Below are 21137 nucleotides of genomic sequence, written 5' to 3' on the forward strand. Positions count from 1 at the left end.
GAGATTTGCCAAGTGAAATTAATTATTCCATGCAACATCCTTTGTTGGCAACAGTATTAAAGTAAATGTATTATTTTTTGGGCCCTAATTCAGGCATAAATCACCTTCCCCTCACTGTGAACTACATAAGTGTCACTTTCCACACAACCTCCAATGGTCTGGCCCGAGGAAAGGGAAAAAAGAAAAGCAAGTCTGTAATCCAAAGAGCTTCAGTAATGATAGATTACTTTGCCTGATAATGAACCATAATGTGTTTCAGCTCATCTAGAAACCTTAAATGTCCAAACCCAGTGAATTGTATGGGGTTTTTTTTCTATATGCATCTCCTGAAGTGTAGGGTGAAAGCAAATTTTACTGATTGGATAACTTATAAAAAAAAAGGTCTCTGGCGTCTATTATGCAAAGATTATTGTGTTCACTGTTCGAAGACACAAAAAGTCACCTTGAGAAAGAAAAGGTGTGAAGGGGACAGATAGCTGAAGATAACTTTAGACCAGCAAACACTCCATGTCACATCTCTCAGGGAATGAGGTTGACTCATGGCTTTATGTGATGGGGGTCATAAATGGAAAGTACCAAGGAGAAACAAGATTACACAAACACGCCCAATCATGTAAAATCACCACTCAGGAAGCAGTAAAATAGGCCTACGTGGGTGTTGGGTTATTTAGATGGCTTCTAACCTCGACTCCAGTTAAATGCAGTGCTTTGCAGGCGGGTACAACCAAGGGTTACTTTTGTCAGCAATGAAAACAACTGCTGTTTCATTGCCAGACCTGAAATGCAAATGTGTGTCTGTTGGGAATGGGATTGGAAAACTGGAATAAATATGATTGCATAACTAGAATGCAAAGGTTCAGGAGCTTTGTTTTCTCCTAAGATGAGAAGATCTTATGGCAGTGACTGATTTTCTCCAACCATTTTACCAAGTTTCAAACCATTCTTTTGTTCATCACATGCAATTGTTTGTTAGCATTTCACCAACAGACACAGTAAGAAAAAAAAGAAAGAAACACAAAACACAAAAAATGCTCATAGGAATGGTAGAATGATGAGAAACAGGTTTCATACCAGTGAACTTGGCGTACTAGCTTTATGGCTTGGTAAGCTTCTAAACGGAGCCCACTAACCTTAAATTATTTTTTTAAAGAGGGTCACTCTGAACTGCACAGTCATGTGTAAACCGTCTTAATATAAAGGCTATTATAAGACAATTTACTTAAATTAGCAGTGACAGTAAAGCACTGAACTGTGCAACTTAAACCAACATGGAAACAAGCAAGTCGAACAATAAATGTAAATCTGCAAAACGTCTGTCTATAAAAGTCAAGAATGCTATTTACTTCTTCTTCAGTTAGATTTCTAATTCAACTAGAAAGTGCAATAATACTTGTACAATATTTTAAAAGTCTTACTTTTAGATTTTGCCCGTAAAATTGTGCCATAAAACACTTCAGATATAAAGGAATTTAAACGAGGCACTACTTTCATCCAAACAATAAATCTATTTCTCAGACACATTCCAGAAAACAGAACCATACCTGCCTCTGCACTTAGAAAATACTAAGCCTATGGTCTTACAAAACCACTGATTGCCAAGTAAGAGTCACATAAACACAAGTTTATCATGCCCTAAGTGCCACTTTACACAGAGACGTAAAGGTTTTAAAGGTGGTGTATTCAACACAGTATGTGGACCTCCTGTGATTTTACTGATGATGTTGTCTTTATTACCTTCACTGCACAAACCATGCAGCATGCATGTACAGACGAGTTGTTTTAGACAGTTTATGGGGTACAATTGACTAGTAATAATCATTAAAGAAATTGCTTTGGGTTGTCTGGCACACAAATGGCAAGATGTACATAAAGCAGGTTGAAGATTTGAAGGACATGGAGACATCTCTTCACACAGAGGCATGTTTAGATGAATGAATTAACTTCTGTTGGAACAAGAATACATGGAAAGTATCACAGACTTGAATGCACAAAGTCTATCAGCCCAGATCTATCTGGTCCATTATCATGGTGGAGCAGCTTAATTGCAATCACTTGAGAGCCAGGCACAGGATAATCCTTCAAGATGATACTCCCTGCTATCACTGTTAAAGATTACTCAAAATGTTTACCACTTTTCTGACATTTCTCTTTAACCAGTCCAAAAGGGGGTTCTTGATCTCTCTCTCTAAACAGCAGCAGTAGTTGTGCTATAGAGTTAGAAAATAGTGGGTCTGGATTGTATAAAACACTTACAGCTAGAGTTCTATCACTTGTCTGCTTATCTCTTTGGTATTACCAGGGCAGTCAGGCTTCTGGGATGCATCTCTTACGCTCAGGCCTGGATCCATTTCTGCCCACTTAAATGGACTAGAGCATGGGAGGCTGTTACCAACCATGACCCACCCCCCCAAAATCAGCACCTCCTGGTGTTTAAAAAGTCTTGGGACCAATACCAGCTAATACTCTTACACATCCTTATCACCCACCAACAATGGAAGGTGAATTTGACACCCACTCTTTAAAGCCTTGGCCTATAATTTACTTGCTAAAGAAGACCACTTTAGTATTTTAGACAGCTGACTTTTAAATGGACTTGCTGGTTTGTTGTCTAATCCATCTTGAAACTGTTTTAAAACTCTACATCATAAACTTGTAGCTGATCTCTGTAACATTTGCCCCAGTGCGCAACATACACACTTGGTGTCCATACTCTGATGCCAACTTTTCATCCATCCTAGGTTTTATGTCACAATGGTTTGTCAACATGGCAGACAAAGTGAGAATATTTAAACTATAGTTGAGTTTAAGGTTGGCTAATGTGCTGGATAATTCTTAGGGAAAACAAATCAGGCATTTTGTATATTATATTATAATTTTAAGATATTTAAGCCACTTTTAAAATAATCATTATTCACCACCAAGTGTCAATATTAAAACAATTGAGAATTCAGGGTTGAAAATATTGTAATATTGATATGTTGAAATTTCAAAAACCAATAGAAATCTATAAGCTGCCATTTTACTCTGATTTTACACAATAAAAAAACACTGTTAAAAAAAGCTTTTCCTTGAAAGTGTGAATAAATGATTGAGAACGTGATGCTTAATCTTGGTTTTGAAACACAAATCGACAGAAATGTCGCTTCATTTGATAAGAATGAGGTCAAAATATCCAGAAATAAAGCCCTGAGAATAAAAAAGACACAGGATAAACTGTTTGAGTTGTTTCCTTTGGGAGAGTAAATATCATATTTCAAAACATTAATGTGGTGATTTGTTTTTGCTGTAAGACAGATAACATTTCCCCTTATAAACACAATTCTTATTTGTCTATTTCTATATTAAGGCAAAAGTGCCAACAAACAAAATCTTGCTACATGAAAGTTTCTTCTAACTTCAGAGGACTTCTAAATCAAGAGTTTGACAGTGTTATGTCTACAAGAAATTCCTTCAGTGATTAACTACAGTATTCCAGTAAGATGAATCACTGACTTTCCTGTGTCTGTAGTTTGTAAAGTAAAAGACATCTTAAAAGTCAAATGAGGGCTACAAATTAATTTCTGGTATTGACTTTTCAAAATAATAAACTTACCCTAAAGATGAAAGAAGGAAAAATAACCATTTTGTGTTAAACTTAAGTTATGGAGCAGTCTGGAGCTGACGTGCGCAGATCCAACAGAAATGTTTGCTTTTCTTTTATATATACGGTGCGGTGGCGCGGGCACTTGCTTGTTTTTACGATCAAAATTCATTCCGGAAATTAATTTTAAGAGGTCTAGACAGAAGTAGATTCCAGTTGTATCTCGTATAACTCAAGACACTGAAGCCTTAGAGAGACCACAGTTCAAAACTAAATAAATGTGGTTTGTAGAAAAGTGTATAAAAAATGTTCATAAAGAGGTAGCTCATTTTATTGTCCAAATAGCTAGCTGTTAAAATCCCTGTAGATCAAATGTTTAACCTACAAACGCTCAACTTTTCCAAATAATATCAGAGGCAGAGTCCAATCAGCTAGCAAAGTTGGGCAAATGTTGGCAAAGACTGTCTGTCTTTTCTGTTCAGAAAAATATACAAAATAAGTCTGTTTATGACTCATGCTGTATTGACTACGTGCTAAAGTTATTTCTATCCCTGTATTTAGAAAGCTGTCAGAACTGACTGTGCAAACCAATAGCTAATGCTAGGAGAAAATTAATTTGCAAGTAGGTCTGGCTTACTTAGAATTTTCATATTTTTACAACATTACACTTGTAAACTTTGGGTACATCAAAATGATATCTTAAGAACACTAACAATGATCCCTGATAAAAACAGCTAGCTAGTGTAGCGTTAGCTAAATTTAAGATTTACAGTTGTCTATTGTCATTTTGTATGACAACAAAAAAATTCTGCTTATAAGTCAAACTGCAAAAAGGTTTTTTGCAATCATAACTTGATATAATGTACATTTTTCTAAGATACACAATTTTAAGGAACCATATACAACATGGTTTGAAGATGGCTACATGTGGATTCTTTGGACTTGAAGTGAACGCTAATAAAAACAAAGACAGCAATTCCTGAACAAAGGTGTACTGGTTAAAATGTAATATTTTGCCAACAATTCATATTCTGCGGTGTTATTTTTAAACTTTTTTGCGTTATATAAAGATATCTAAATAATACAAGTTCACTTTGTGCATATTATTAAGCAGCAACTGATGTAAAACTTCCACACTTGTATGAAGGTCCAGCTTAAAGTATTGAATATGACCCTCTGTCAGCTCGTTGTTCAAGCTCTATTCTTTCATGTTTGACCAGCACATCCTACAACAATCAAAACGTCAAGTGGTTTCCCTCTATGTTCAACTAAATGTAAATACAGAAAAGCTAAACTTAGGCATGAATGTGTATTTTCACAAATCCTCCAGTTACAGTCCAGCTCTCTAATGTCAAAACGAGCCTGAAAATTACCAATTAATTAAGCGTATCAAGCCGTATGGGAGAGGAAGTACTTGCATTCACCCAAGTCATGGGAATGCAAAACGAAAAACCAAACAACAAAACAAAACAAAAGTGAGTACCAGCAGTGGGGCAGTCTGTAGTTTTAAAGTTGTCAAACATGAAGACGCAAAAATGCTGAAATGTCCCTGACGGGGACATTTTTGTGTTCTAATGTTAAAGGCAATGTCAGTCTGCCCCCTTTATTGAGGCACACAGGGATCCCACAAATCCAGCATCCCACGAATGAGGCGTTTGCATCCAAATACTTGAGATAGCATTCCACTGTGCCCTCTTAAAAACATGACAGCAGGGAATCCTCTGCCAGAAAGCGATAGAAATAGATGCAAAAAGACGTGTGTTGTTTCAAGCTCAGCCTTGACTGTTGTATGTTAAAATTCAGTTTAAGGTTTCAGTGTTCCAGTTCAAGTGCCAGCAGCGCTATCTCTCGAGCAGGGTGTCTCTTCTAATCAAAATGAATGGGCATTTAATGACAGAGGCTGTTTCCTTCAACGTCACATTCATGTTTATCTTTCATCCTAACATCCCATTAAGCGAGGGCTCCAGGGTTTATAAACCATCGCAGCAGTCGTCCCGGGTTACTATCACCACATTGCTTTACAGTTTTTCTCACTTGCCGCTCTTCGTATCTCTCCATCTCTCTGTGTTTTGCTGTCCCTCCTTTTTTTCCCCTACAACTCTGCTTTGCTTTGCCTCTATCACCAAAGATGGACTGACACTATCATACCGGGCAGGGATTATGTTACTTATGAGTCTTTTCTTTTTCTTCTCTCCCACTGTTGCTTTTGCTAGTGGCGAACAAGAACTTATAAATCAAAACAGTTGGCTGTGTGAAACACTTTTAAGTGTGGTATATAGGCTGTATGAAGTGCAAGTGTGTGTATTTGGGTTTAGATTTCCCCTGAGTGATGCTAAAGCGACAGTTAATCTAAACAAAAGAGTTGAGAGGGGAGATAAGGTGCGGTAGCAAGACTTACATCTCAGCAGCTGTTTCAGTTATCTGTAACTGTTAAAGAGGCAGAAAATTTTTGTTGGAGTTTAAATCTAATGTACCAAGTCTGTACTTTAATCTCTGAAACATTTGCTGAAAAGGTAAATTAATGTGTTTAGCTTTTTGCGTGTTTGAAAAGCTCTTTTTTAAAGTCGTAGGATATTGGTGAATTTTTAAACTTGTTGCAACACCAAAATGCTATTTAACAGCGTTTTTTAATAACTTATGCTTGATAGGCAGAGCTGGTAAAAAAAAAGAAAAAAAAGAATAGAAGTAATGAATGCAATCTTCGTGACCAAAAGAGGACACATGTTGCATTTAATTTATAAGCAACAGTCAACTTTGCTGCAAAGGGTCGTTCTCCCCCCCAACGGATTTGGACATTGGAGAGGTTCATGTGCGTCTTTTTTGTTCCTTCTTTGTAATTTTATGACCAAATACAATTTGTAGATTTTGTTCTTAATCAATAATGAATTAAATGAGAAGTTTTAATGTAAACATGGTCATAATATTTTACAAATTGTATGTTTCAGAGCTTTTCCTTTACTATTTTACTTTAGAACTCAATAATTACCTCTTTTACTAGAGTTTTTCTCAAAAGTATTGTGACTTATTCAAAGTACGTTCTTTTACTACCATTTGTAAATAAGACACAAGGAAAGGGGAGAATGATTTAGACAAGTCTGAGGGACACACAGTGAACTGTGTGCAATCCCCAGCCTTTCATGTGCCCAGGTTTCTGTTTATTTTTGCATCATTTAGGCTGAAGTGCACAAGATCTGTGTATAAACATAGTCAGAGGCAGGGGTGGATCAAATAATCAAACCCAGTTCAACTAAACTGGTATCATAATGTTCAGACAAGAAAGCCAAACAGATTAGCACATCAACCAGGAATTTCAACCACAAAATCAGCTATACTTATAGGATGGATAAAGATTCTCTCCACCAAACATAAAACGCCTTATAATGTCACATGAAGGGCTTTTGTATGATAAGGGTTAGGATGTGATACAAACCTTTTTATGTATTGTCCTTTACTGTAATGTTTAAGTGTGTTTCCTTCACTCACGTCCTCTGTGGTGGTGAAAAAGAAATATGGGGAAAGAAAATGGGTAGTAGTAGTTTTTTGGGCCTTGGGGTGAGAATTGTTTTATTGGTGAAGTGCTGCTTCCAAGAATAAGAATGAGCTTTGAAATTCTACTTTGTAGCCAACATGAATATAAAAAGTGTTCCAATTATCTCAAAGAGAGGGATAGAAATGTGAACATTTGCACTTCTGTGACAGCTTTGCTAAGTGGTCAGCTTCAGAGCAGCTTCTTCAGGGACTTCAAGGAGAGTAGGTCTTTTAAATCGTAGCTATTTTGATATTAAGGTTGCAATTTTTTTTGTGAAACAAAATATGTTGCCATTTATTCTGTTGAATACTTCTCAAGATGCAATCAATAGTCTGTTAAACCAAAGCCAATGTGAAAAAAAAACTGCAGATCCAAGGACTCACTGGGTTCCATAATAAAATGTCCATTTAACAGCAGAAACAAACATGTTTACAGCCTTGTACATCAAACAGTTTTTGGTCTCTTCAGCTCATGTTATCTTATTTTATTACCTTGTTCCCTGTTACTTGGTTGACTGAATGTTAGACGGAGATAGCATTTCCAATATTGCGACCACCATCTTTGGACGTCATTACTTCTCTTTGGAAACCAATGTGTGACTTCACAGACACTACATAGAGTATGTTATTTAGTCTGTGATAAAACTGAGTGGAGGGATTCTGTATACACCACTTCATATCTAGACCTTCTCTGAAGAGGATTTCACTCGGTTAAGACTCTGTTTATGGTCTGTGTTGTGATCAAAAACAGATACAGGTATGCTTTATTTATCCATGGGAGAACATGTTGTCAATTCTGGACATCATGCAGCACTAAGAGGTAATGGAATGAGTCATAAAGTATAACATCTTTACACTTATCTTGAACTCATCTCAAAGATTTGTGACTAAAGTGTGTGACAATGTGAATCAATATGCTGTAATCCTCACTTGTTATATGTGACTTAAAAAAGTTGTCTTCTTACAGGTCAAATGATGTCACGGATATTGCAGAATACAAAACATGGATTCACCTTGAATATATGAAACTTAGCTGTGGTTTGTTCTAAAGAAAATACGAGTTACTTAAAAAATACAGGGCAGTAGTTTATATTCAGGGCAATCCAAAAGGAAGCAAAAGGCAGAAGCCAGCATAAGGGATAGCCAACAGAAATAAGTCATCCATGCTGCACTACCCAGTATGGCTGTTTGACAGTTGCTGAGAAAACTGGGAGAGCCTTTTTCCTGTCCAAACTTCATCCCATGACTGTCTGTAGCCACAGAAGAAACATCCCATTTGATCTTTTACAGACCATCAGTTAAGCTCAAGGTCATTTCATCCAAACACAGACTCATGTACGTCAAACAATGTGACAGACACACACAGATAAGTAGAAATGGACATTAGAGTGTCAAAGATTCATCTCTATCCACACACACACATACACACACACTGACAAACACACACACAAGCCTGGAGGATCTACCCATCTCAGAATCACTGCAAACATGTCATTTTAAATAAACATCAAAAACCATTTATACTTTGGTTTTAAACCCAGACCAAGAAGCACATCCATCTGTTTGGCAAAAACAGATTTATGAGTGAGGCTCTGTTAGGTCGCAGTACAGCAGCACATTTTAGGCAAAGTCTGTCGGCTCCTAGGATAAAATTATACAAGTTCCAAAAGTTTGGGAAGGGCTAAGAACAGCATTGCCAGTCTTCAAACCAATGGCGAAAATCAGCTCCTTAGAAATATTCAGATAGCAGTCTTTGAACATACAGTCGTGAAAATTTGTCAATATCATTAAATACATTTGGTCAAGAAAAATGCTTGTGTTTGCTCCTCAGAAGGCACATGTGACTGTTATTTATTCAGATTGACAAATAAAGTACCGTAAATTCCGTACTATTGAGCGCACCTGGATATAAGCCGCACCGGCTAAAAATAAGTAAATAAATGTATTTGTACATATATAAGCCGCACTTGATTATAAGCCGCAGGTGTCCACGCTATAACAAGAGCTATTTACACAGACGTAGGCTACCGGTAACATCCGCAAATACTGTAGCGTCCGTACGGACGTTAAAGGACGAGGAGAGCGTTCAAATAATAACTTAATAACCCGATCACTGTCGGCCGTGACCACGCCGTTTACAGCAGAGAGCAACACATAATTTGCCGTAACAATCCAACTCTCTCCCCCAGCGTTCTCTCATACAGCCACTCAACACGTTCTCGCTGGTGCATTCACTGACTCTCCACATAATCGGAATTATGAACACATTATCAACTACTGACTTTTAAAAGCGCTTAATAAATAAAGTTGAGTTGAGAGTTGAGTTGAGTTTACAACATGAACCGTTACAATACGAAGCCTAGCCGACGGTGTCTGTAACACGGCTGATGAAAAAGATGATATTTCACAAGAAAAAGTCCATCCATTCACTGCCTCAGAATGACTTCATTACTCACTTCCTCAGTCTCTGTTGTCGCTGTCAGTGTCATCTTAACGTGCAGCAGCTCTGTTAGCTTCTTTGACAGCCAGGTCGATCGCCTTTAACTTGAAAGCTACATCATATGCATTTCTCCGTGTGTTTTCCATGATGAGGGTGCGTGCATGAAGCGCAAAATGACTGATATTAAGATCCGACGTGACGAAGTCAAATGTTTTTGCGGCAGAAGCTCATTGTCCCCCATAAAAAATCCATGCATTAGCCGCACCGGAGTAGAAGCCGCAGTGCTCTAAGTGTGAGAAAAAAGTAGCGGCTTATAGTCCGGAATTTACGGTAACCATTTGCAACCAAATTAAATGGACAGCTAATGTGTAATTGTTGCTGTCATTTATCGTGTCTAGTGTGCCAATACATAACATTGATATCCAGGAATGCCAATCACAGCAATATAAATGTCTGCTATTTAAAGGTATCTATAAACTGGATATTTGTTTAAACTGGAAATGTAGCATGCCCGGGGGTTCATACCCACCGATGATTATTACCCTTAAGCCAATCTTAGTCCTTCATGGCACAATGAAACCTATTCTAGCAACCAGCTAGAAAGCATAGTGGAGCAATCAGCCTTTATCGAGACAATACGCATGACCCTGGAGAGTTGGGGAACAAAAACAGACCATTGGATTCAGATTTAAAAGTTGGCAGAGAAAAAAACCCCAAAAACAAATGAATGTTTTTGTTGTTGCTTCATAAGAAATTCGAGGATGTTTAGATATGACACAGTTCTTACATTTGCCATGAAAAGGTGGATAACTGTTTAAATATCATTGTCAGTATAACATCAAAATGGCACATTTGTATCCATCTTTTAAAATCAATACATAAAGACACCAATAAATGTTAACAGTGAGTTTGGGTATTGTGATGTACCAGCTATAAGTTCTGATCTAAAAAGATCTGGTGTACAGCAGGTGCTTTCAATCACCTGCTAAAGCATTACTGACAGGTGTCACCAAAGTCCTTAAATGTGGTGAAAGGTGAACAACGTGAAGGAGTTCTGACCTTTACTGTACTATGTTTTGATGGTGTTAATTTTTGTAACACTTCACTGAATCTGTAGTCACCCTGCCAAGTCCACGACTGGTATTAATAAGAACGTGAGAAGCCTGGCTCTGATCCCAGACCAGGCAAACACTGCTCTGGACTGGATTAAGAGTCTGATTACTAAACAAGGAGGCAGATTCATAAGTTATGCATGTGTGTCTGTGAAAAAGGCTTTACACAAATCACAGTTCTTAGACCTTGCACATTCAATTGTCCCAATGCCACCCACATGAAACAGAGACAGGATTTAATCAGACGGCCTACCAGTAAGTTGTGTGGGTTTGAACTGAAAGTTAATACAGCTCAAGAAATTCACCCACACTAACAGATGTGGAAAAACTGAATAAACAAGTGAGGTAGTTCCTAAATGTGATGTGGTGGCTTTAAGAACAAGTAGCTTCCACCCCACCATCACAAGAACAAAACAAAGACAATGGAGCCAACCATTCGTCATTTGAAGATCCATTTGGCCCACACTGCGAGGGAGTGAAACTGTTTATCTTCCAATCTGTCTTTACCTCTTTTTTACCTTGGTTTGCTCCCCTCCCCTCCAGCTGTCCACAACTAACTGATTCTGCAGGCCTCTCATTTCAAATTTCAGTAGATCTTTCAACCATCTGATTGTTTTTCTTTTTGTTTCTTCAATAGGAAACCATAGAAACACTCAAATCTGCAAGCGCTGAACTCCAGAAAAGGTAAAGCTGTTCTGTCCTCCTGAACCTGGAAGCCTCCCCGGTGTTGACAGACAAAGACATCCTCTCAAAGAGCAACATCTGTAGGGGCGAGTTGAAGAGACGCTTTGGGGATAGTTCGCCTCATGGGCAGCATGTGGGGAGGCTTTATGCATTTTCTCTCCAATTTTGCACGCTACGGTATAAAGTTTGGAATAAGTCATTGCTAGATGCGAGGGGATCAAACAAACAAGCTAAAAATTTGGAAAAACATGAAACAAAGCGTGGAGCTGGAGCATTAAAAGGTACGTAGTATTCCGATATTTCGTTCTACTGATCCCTGCCAGAATCAGCACCACAAGACAAGCGTGTTTTCTCACTGTTATCTTTTCCTGGAAATAAAACAGTTGTAAAATAATGACTGACACATTATTGCAAATTCACACTGTGTAGACGTCCTGCAGCATCCACTGCGAGCAGCCCAAATTCCCAAGCAAAGATGTGCTTTTTAAGGCCATTTAAGTTCCCTTGACCTCCATCAAATGTTGATTTACGGCACACAGCCTACATGAACCTAAAATCTGCAGGAAAATAAATAGCAGCAGATATGGGTGAGTAATATTATCATCTGCTATATTTATCAAAAGTCATTATAGAACAAAAATACAACTGAGATAAGGGCCAGTTCTGAGGCTGTTCAAACATAGTTGGGATTTGCCGCGGGCTGTGATAACAGTATATTACTTGCTCGCTAACCGCGTACTTAGAGCGACCGTAATATCTAATGTTTGGCTCTATCTAACCTACTACTATCTCATATTCAACTGATAATCACTCAACCTTAACAGTGGCTGAGATACAGCCTTGAACCTTGGGCTTTTGGCAACTCTCTCGACCATAACTTACACTCTCAGTTGTAATGACTCCTTCTTGCTTGCCCAGAGTAATATTTATACTTCTCTCTTTAAACAGCTTAAACTCTTGTTTCAGCCATTTTAAACAGAAAAAAATCTACATGCCACAGTAGAATAACAGATCTAAAATACACTTCAGTTTCTGGGTTACAGAACACTCCAATTTGTTTTATATTTAAGCTTCTTCAATCAATGTGTTTATGGTAACAATGGATCACATGAGCCACGATTAATGATGAACTACCAGTTGGGTTCAATTTAAGGCAATTTGCAGGAATTATTAGCGCTGATCAGCATTTTAAGTTCTTTCAGGTGTTTGTTTTGGCTTCTGCCAACAACTTTTATGTTTGTGTTCAGCATCATGATTTCAAAAACTCAGGCTGCTGATTAGTACCAAACAGATGACAGAAAAAGGTCAGCAGCTAGCTTGCATGGAGCATTTAGCAGCTACGCTACAACACAGTTCCTTGAGAAGGTGGTGGAGACCAAACACAGAGGTGAAAGTAGAGTGAATATGTTGTATCACGCAGGAAGCTACAAACACGTTACGATAACTACCAGTCATAGAGTAAGTTTAAAAAAAATCAGATTTGCATTTTTTTTAATCAAAATGGCCAATAAATTTCTTGATGCATGTTTTTTAACAGATGACTTCCCTGCATGAGTGACACGTCGCAGAGCACTCATTCATAAAACCGTCTGACTCCCAAAACAAAGAAAAATGAGTACCATTACAGGACTGAACATACTCAAGGGCACATGGAAACACAAACCTATAATAGGAAGCTCTCGATTTATTCCACAGATTCATCAACGGGTGCCAAGCTACAAGCTATCAACAATGTTTTCACAAGGTACACCAATGAATTCTGCATCCATTTAGCCAAGTGAACCATCTTGTAATTAAAACAAAATAAATCCAACGTATGGTTCCCACCAGAGAGTAATTCACTAAAATGATGGATGGACAAGGAGACACATACTTGAGTTGTAGCTGCAATAGGGTAAACTAGACAGATTCAAGACACACAGTGACATTACCAAGAAATACAACTTTATTTATTGCCCTATAAAGGTACAAAGGTATACAATATCTGTCTGGCCAATTTCAAAACTTCAAAGTCATTTGGCCACATGGGTTGCATGGAAAAATGATTTCTGGAAAGAGGGAGGTCTCAAAACAAAGTGGCTTTCCATACTGAGTGTGACAAAACTACTAAATGCCCCATTTCCTGACAATCAGAAACATTAACAACCTTTGGATCCATTTGTTCAAACCCATGTAGAAATATTGGGGCATGTTTTCCCTTATTCCCATGACATGCTAAGTAGAAAGCTCGTTTTCCTTTCCACTTCAGTCACAGTGAAAGTGCTACCAAGACAACTTCTCTGGAAGCTGTTATTGTAGTGTCCTTTAGCAATTTCCATGGTTTCCTTTTTACAAGTTTTGGGGTCAGGAAGGAAGCACTTTTTATTCCTCTGAGCATTTCTTAGCCTTTCTGCATCATCCGATTGTTAGTTTTGGCCCACTTCATCAGTGAAAATAAACTCTCATTGAGACGGTCACCCCTTAAAATAGATAGGTTTCTCCGTGGATCCGCATGCATGCTGTGTGGCCTCTGATAGCATTAAGTAGAGAAACATATTCACCCTTTCTCGTATGAACGTCCAGTATGTAAAGGAAACAAGCTGCTGCCCACATGTTGGTGTATCCGTTTAATACACTGTTTACGCACCACGGTCATGTGAGTCGAGAAGCAGAATGATGGGAATTTCACAGGGATAAGACAAGGAAGATAGTTCATCCTCCTCCCTTTGTTGAACAGCTTAGTTTGGCACAGGCCGTCCTGCTCAAGAAACACTGCTCTCAACCACTTTCTACTGTCTCCACCGCGGGGGAAATGAGGAGATGTATTACTTTCACTCCCAAGAGTGAAACACATTTTGGCATGCTTAGCTTCCTAATGTGCCAAATGTTTTATTGTTCTTGAAATATTAGAGAAGTAGAATGAATATTCTCAATATGGACTGTGAGAATTCATCTACTTTTTATTAATGCATCCTTTCTTTATCTGTATCGACTCATTCATTATTATCTTTCCAACAAAATGCTGATCCTCAATCCTCCTCCAGATCAACAAAAGCCATGCAATTGTTGGAACTGGTTATCAACAGCGCCATGATACAACAATCAACTCACATATACATACAGTGGTGCACACTGCACATTAAGCATTGATGCACTTTCTACCTGGTGGTAATTTTTTTTCCAGATTTAAGATTTTACGTCAGAACGGAAGTGAATAAATCATGTGCTCTGAAAAAAGAACAAAGAAAATCTGTCATCTGTAGCAGTTGTATGCAGCTGTATGATTCTAAAATATATTGTGGTGAATCGTCACCTCACACTGTGTGACTAGAACATTTACGTTGTACTACCAGACTCGCAATTTATGCGTCAACTTTCAATGTCCTGACTGTCACATGAATCACACTCAGCATCACCAACAAACACAAGCTAGCTTGCATGCTGAACCACTACAAATATTCCTTGGCAGCTGGAGGTCTGCAGCTATTTTGACACCGTTTCTTTTGTACGTATGTGTCGTGATAGGGCAGGCAATCTTACATTGCCTACTTCAACTGATTACCAGCATGAACTACAAGTTCTTTTTGGGATACACCCAAAAATGTTTTTAGCCTCTTGCTTCCCTTATCTTATTGGAAAATACAATGTAAGTAATTTTAGGAAAGCTGCTATATGTCTAAAAGTCGAATATAACTGTGTTATATGCTGCCTTTTTCCGGCTTTATTTCCTATACGAGATCAGATCCAAGCTCATCGGAGGGTCCTCACCTAGCGAGCAGGCCAGGGACGTAATCCTTAGACAAACACAAGCCACCTTTGACTGGTCAGGAATGTTATCAGGGTCCATATACTCTACCCTCGGTCAAGGAAGTAAAGATCTGCGTTTGAATGCTTCCCTAACAGCTGTTTGCTGCATCACTCCCTTTCCACCCCCCACAGTAGACTGAGCACTGAGGGACTGTGCTGCTATCTGGCTCAGTCTGCTCAGAACGTCTCTTTCATCATGGCGCGCGCTCGCTCAGACAAGTAGTTAAAAAACGCTGGTGTGATTAAGATAGATAGACTGGCCAGAACACTTCATCATCTGTCCAATGAAAAATGTTAACTGCATCCTGATGTACCCCCCCCCCCCACCCCCCCACCACCTTGTGGTGTGACTGGACTAAATTACCACTGTGTTTCAAAAAACAGCTATACCCATTCCTTTCTGTGCTGATCTACTTGCTACTTGTGTTTCTCTGCAGTCCAATTATTCAATCACTCGTGTCCCATTCAACTTACTGTTGCTTGAAAGGGACCCGCTAACCTTGACAATAAAATGATTTTGTCTACATCTTCATCTTTGGATCTTTTATTTTGAAAAACTGTAAAACATGTCCGAAAGAAGCATGACAGTATCAGTGGTGATGGCAGACATTTCCATGAGTTCCCCCTTTTAAATCGGAGGTGAAAGTTATTCTGGAGGTCTCATTAGTCAACCCTTCAGTCTACCAACGCGGCTGCACTGTTTTCATAGTATCACTTGTACTATCACAGATGGATGAGGTCCACTGAGCAAAGATAAAGCCGGTGTTATTTCACCCCCTTGGCCTTTTTTGACACGTGGATTGCTTTTGGGAGTGGAGCAGAAAAACTCCCAGGTTTACAGACTTGAGGAAGGAGAACACAAGATGACAGGTTGATAGACTTTCATTATCGTGATGCATATTTAATGCATCTTAAAAACCTTTTTTTTTCCTCTCTCTCTTTTTTTCCCCCATAATTACCAAATCTTCTGCCAGGTAAGAACTAAATCTATAAACACAAAAATGTAAACACTGGAGTACCTCAAGTCTTAAGTCAATGACATTTTCCTTGTTGAGTAAATGCCTCCACTAAAAAGACAGATAGTAATCCTCCAATACACAGATTTTGTCAGAGGCCGTCAAGCTCTCTTTTAAAAAATACATTTGATTTAGTTACGGGTAAGGACGACAAAAGATTTTTAAAATCGACCAAAAGACAAATGAATCACAAACTATTCTGTCAATCGATTCATGTTTAGTCATTTTGTAAGTCCAGCCATGTGCATGCTCAATAAGTGGAAGGATTTTTACATCAATAGATACATTTTTCTCTCTGGGGTTTTGACTCTTTGTTGGACAGAAGAAGTGTTTCAAATACTTCACATCAATCTCTCTAAAACTGATACATCTTTAATTATTGACTAAAAAGATAAATTGAAAAATGCAAAAAAATATTTATCCTGAAACAATATAATTGAGCCCTATTTTGGAGATATTTCAATCTCCATTTTGATTAAGATAAAGTATCTGAATTTGCAGCTGGGTGGAGAGGCCTCCACCCGACACTTCCTTAATTACAAAATCCATCAACATCTCGCTGTAACGCACTGAGACCAACGCCTGGTTAATTCATGAGAAATGACCATTTCCTTCAACCTGAGGAGTGAAAAGTTTACTTTCGGGAAATGAGAAGCAGGCCGAGCGGCCCAGATGGATTTGGTAGGGCACGCTAATGAATCGACTCAGAGGTGTATTGATGAATTTGAGGTTGATTAATTCCTCCAGTTCAACTGCTATCCATCAAATCCATCAGGTGTTATCTGTGCACACTATGGTTTGTAGACGAAACAAACCACAAGAGAAAAAAATCATCATCATCATCATCATCAGGGATCCATGCTCCTAACCTTATTTTAAAAGCTCAATATTGTGGAATATGGAGGGCCGGGAAAGCCGAATTTGGAAGTTTGTTTATTTGAATCATGAGTTCCTTTCAGAGAGATAGTCTGGCTTTCTGCGGAGACGCAGAGTCTCAAAGCTTAGAAAAGCAGAGTCCCTGCCAAACCGTATCAGCCATCATTAACACTACAGTAGAACCATATTTGAACATAGTAAACACCTCGCTGCTTCTATAAATAAATTGTAATTTGGTTGTTCCAAAGCAATTAAAAAGGAGTTATTTTATATTATATCAGCTCAATAAAAAATGTTTGTTTTATTTAACAGAAAAGTCCAAAAGGTCTTCTTCTTTTTCTGTGTTTGAGTCTGGATTTGTAAGTCCTACTCACACGTCCTGGCCTCGAGTAAATAGAGAGAGCATTCTCTGTCTCTGTCTGTTCCTCCTCTGTGGGTCTCTGGGGGGCTCTCTCTGACTTCCTGCCATTAAAGAGACAGCCCACTGGAGAACATGGGGTGACTGACATATAACTACCTCTGCTCTGTGACCGACGCTCCGAACAACTCAACTGGACATATGTGTGGAATTTACTCAAAGGATAGTTCAGTCCAGAAAAAAAGAGAAAGAACAGGAAAAAAAAAAAGGTGCGTTTGTCGGATGGCTACGGAGCCTTTGAGCTTCAAAGATATCATTTTGTCAGACACATTATTAGACACAGCGCTGTCACGGTATGTGTGTCTGTGGGTCGTTTTTTCTATTTAAAAATGGTAACGCGGCATCACCGAGAACAAAAACATTCCCCACTCCTAAAGCACATAAACGCTGGTCTGACAAAAACAGAGACAAACAACGTGTCGGCTACGAGAAAACAGCAAACACAGCCGAGGTTTCAGTCTGAGAGCCTCATCGAGAAAACCAAAACAAGTTATCTCTCGCAAAGCCCACAAACATACACTCAGCGGAGACCACACACAAATACCCCCCGACAAATATAGGACAGCGTGAACCACTTCAAAAAGAACAATATCCAGTCGCATGCAGAGCTGTCGTAGACATGATTCAACACCCGATGTTACATAATGATAAATTATTCATCAATCAAAACAGGCAAAGTGTAACGTTTATTCTTTTTCCTTTTCAGACACCACAAGTCTGAAGAGTGTTCTCGAAGTCATAAATATTTTGGTTGTCCTTATTCGACTGCATTCCACACTGCAGAAAACATCATTTTACTCAAACAAATCATGGCTAAATAGTTTGGGTAGCAACACTTTAATTGCCTCCAGCTCTTTTTGGTCGACATTGTTAGCGCTTCATTGCACACACACACACCCATCCATCCATCATCCTTACCTTCTGCAACCACTGGGTATAATTCTCCATAATGTGCTCGAGTTGCTGGATCTTCTGGCTGGGAAAGTCCGGCTCAGGTGGCGGAGCGTCTCTCTGGAGGGAGTTGGCGTTCTGTTGCTGCGGGTTTCCAGATTTGGCCTCCCTGCAGGATCCCCCTCTGCCTCCCTCTCCCTCAGGTAGGATGAAGGTGTAAGTGCACTGGCCATGCTGGATCTTGTGAAAGCGTCTGCTGCTGCTGTAATTATTACTGCTACTCCCTCCACTACTACTGCTACTGCTACTGCTGCCGCCACCTGTGTTGCTGCTGCTGCTGCTGCTGCTATCCGTCCCTCTCCTCTGCTCCCCTCCTCCGCAGCTCACAATCATAAGAAGTGCTGCTAAAGAGAGCAACTGGTTGCACCAAAGCATCATATCAGCTTTAGGTGAAAGTTGCAGGTGAAGTCTGGTGAGTTTCTTGTGTCTTTAGGTGTTCCTTCTTTGCTTTAAAGCTGGATCAGACACTGTTAGCCAGGAGCGTACGTCTTCCATTCTTACACTGGACCTCCTGCATTGAATTCTATTCCCACCATGGACAGATACATGAGCTCTGTTTCCGAAAGTGTCCTTCAACTTCTTGTCCTGGCAGGAAACGTTGCACACATCTCTCGCAGAGTGACAGCCTTGGTTCTAAAGCTTGGTGTTCCTCCAGTAGACCACAGCCAGATGCAGACTGTGTGCTCGCATTTATCAATCTGTGCATTTAAAATAGGTGCCGGGAAAAAGCTGGGATGGTGTCGTCAGACCTCCCCTGGTCTCTCTGCCGTCTCTCCCTCCTCCGCTTTCAGACTTAACGACTTGTGGAGAGTGAGACAGACGCTCACTCTGAAGAACAGATCCAAGCTTGCAGCACACACTGCGCCTGCCCCTTGCAGAGCCTAAACAGGAATGTGTCCACAGACGAGAGAGAGAGAGTATGTGTGTGTGTGAGCCTGGCAGAAAAGAGACCCCAGCACAGAGGATGTGCTTAGACTATGAGGATCGGTTTACAGCCACTCTGGCTGCTGGATCATGTGGTTGACCTGACTTTCTATTGACACACACACACACACACACACACACACACACACACACACACACACACAAAAAACAACAACAAATGTGTGGGTTTTATTTATGTGCTCTTACCATATTTCTCTACTCCCTTTTATTCTGCATAAGGACAGGTGCTTTATTACAAGTAGCAGACAGACAGAAGTGTTTTGTACTTTCTAAACTAGTTTGACTAATGGAATACGAAAAACCATCTTCACAAGAGAAAAAGTAAGGTAATTATGTAGTATTCACGCGCCTTCACAATAATGTCAGATTACTTGCCTTGATATTTTCTTCTTATTTCCCTATACATTATAGTCAACACACTGTATATGTCATTTACAACATATGATTCAAAGATAATGTGCATCAACATAAGAGATCTTATGAGAGGAAGGTGCAGGCATAGCTGCAGCACTTTTTAATACAGAAATACAAGTGGCTTTATCCTCTGTTGTATCTCATACAAAGCAGCTCCAAGATCAATAAACCGCACTCAAAACTAAATAAAATAAATATGAAAATGAAATTAAAAAAATAAACGTAATAAATGTCTTTTAAAATCATGTTGTCCAACAATTTTGTGTGGACTCATTCAACATTGTTGTCCTATTTAGATTTATTGTCACTATTTAAAGAGTTTCGCTTGTCAAAGCGCAACACCTATATTACCCGAAATGCATTGCATCACAGCAGGTTCAGTTCTCGTCCAATGTGTAATGCCACCAGCCCGTCACAGAAATCAGTAGTAAATTCTGCATCTGAACTTAACCTTTTTTTTTTTTTTTTTTTAATTTGAAGTCTATCGGCTCAACTAATTCTAGCTCAAGTGACATCACTTGAGTAAGTACAAAAGATTTTTTACAGCTCTCCCTAGAGCTGAAGATGTCAAAAAAACAACATGCACTGCAGGCACTGCAACCCGAGCAACACTATAATACATTATCCCTGCTAACAGTTCATTCCATAGAGGTTCTAAAAATGAACAGCTTGCCTCAGCGCCCTTGCACCAAACAGGAAGAAGTCAAATTGTCCCCAGGGCCGGCGCTGACATATTGCAAATTCGCAATATGCTGTATTTGTCATCAACATCATGCTTCTTCATACAGATGGAGTTTCAGTTTGAAGCAAACACTCACGGTTACAGTGGCTCACATTTTCTCGCACCATTTCCTGTGTACTCCGCTGATGTGGTTCACACAGCGCCACAGGAGTCACATTCATCAGGCGTCCAACTCCAGTACTCGAGGGCCGGCTTCCTCAGACTTGTAGATGTCTTCCTGCTCTAACACACCTGCTTTAAACCAATGTGTTGTTATCAAGCTCTGCAGATGCCTGATAACGAGTCGCTCATTGGATTCAGCTGCGTCGGAGCAGGGAGATATCTAACAGTCTGAGGAAGCCGGCCCTCCAGGACTGGAGTTTGATGCTGTCAATCATGATTTTTTTTTATTTTTAAGCATCAAGAACTAATAATTCCCTCTATCCTTTCTTTTAATATAGAGGAGGCAGGGATTTGAGATCTATACTGATCTATAAGGTTTAAAATATCACTGAGACAACAGCCTTTGAAGCATAGAATTAGAAATGGACCATTCTTTGTTATTCTGAGGCTTTAAGTGTCAGTATAACATTGGAGTGAATGACATTCATGGTAACTTTCCATCACTGTGGGCCAGAGAGAGCAGAGCCAATCATGGTGTTTGAA

The 21137-nt window shown here is 39.3% G+C and overlaps 1 protein-coding gene across 1 annotated transcript in view; it reads right to left on the reverse strand.

The window, feature by feature from the left end:
* angpt1 (angiopoietin 1) overlaps positions 1 to 20607 on the reverse strand; it is a 56528-nt gene extending 35921 nt beyond the window's left edge. The window contains exons 1-2 of the mRNA XM_079368956.1: positions 20569 to 20607; positions 18359 to 19272 (exon numbers count right to left, since the gene is read on the reverse strand). Coding sequence (XP_079225082.1) covers positions 18359 to 18769 — 411 coding nt within the window. The 5' untranslated portion in view covers positions 18770 to 19272; positions 20569 to 20607. The remainder of the gene's footprint in view (positions 1 to 18358; positions 19273 to 20568) is intronic.
* Between the last annotated feature and the right edge of the window lie 530 nt (positions 20608 to 21137).

The sequence above is a fragment of the Symphodus melops genome, assembly GCF_947650265.1.
Source record: "Symphodus melops genome assembly, chromosome: 18".
Taxonomy (NCBI): domain Eukaryota; kingdom Metazoa; phylum Chordata; class Actinopteri; order Labriformes; family Labridae; genus Symphodus; species Symphodus melops.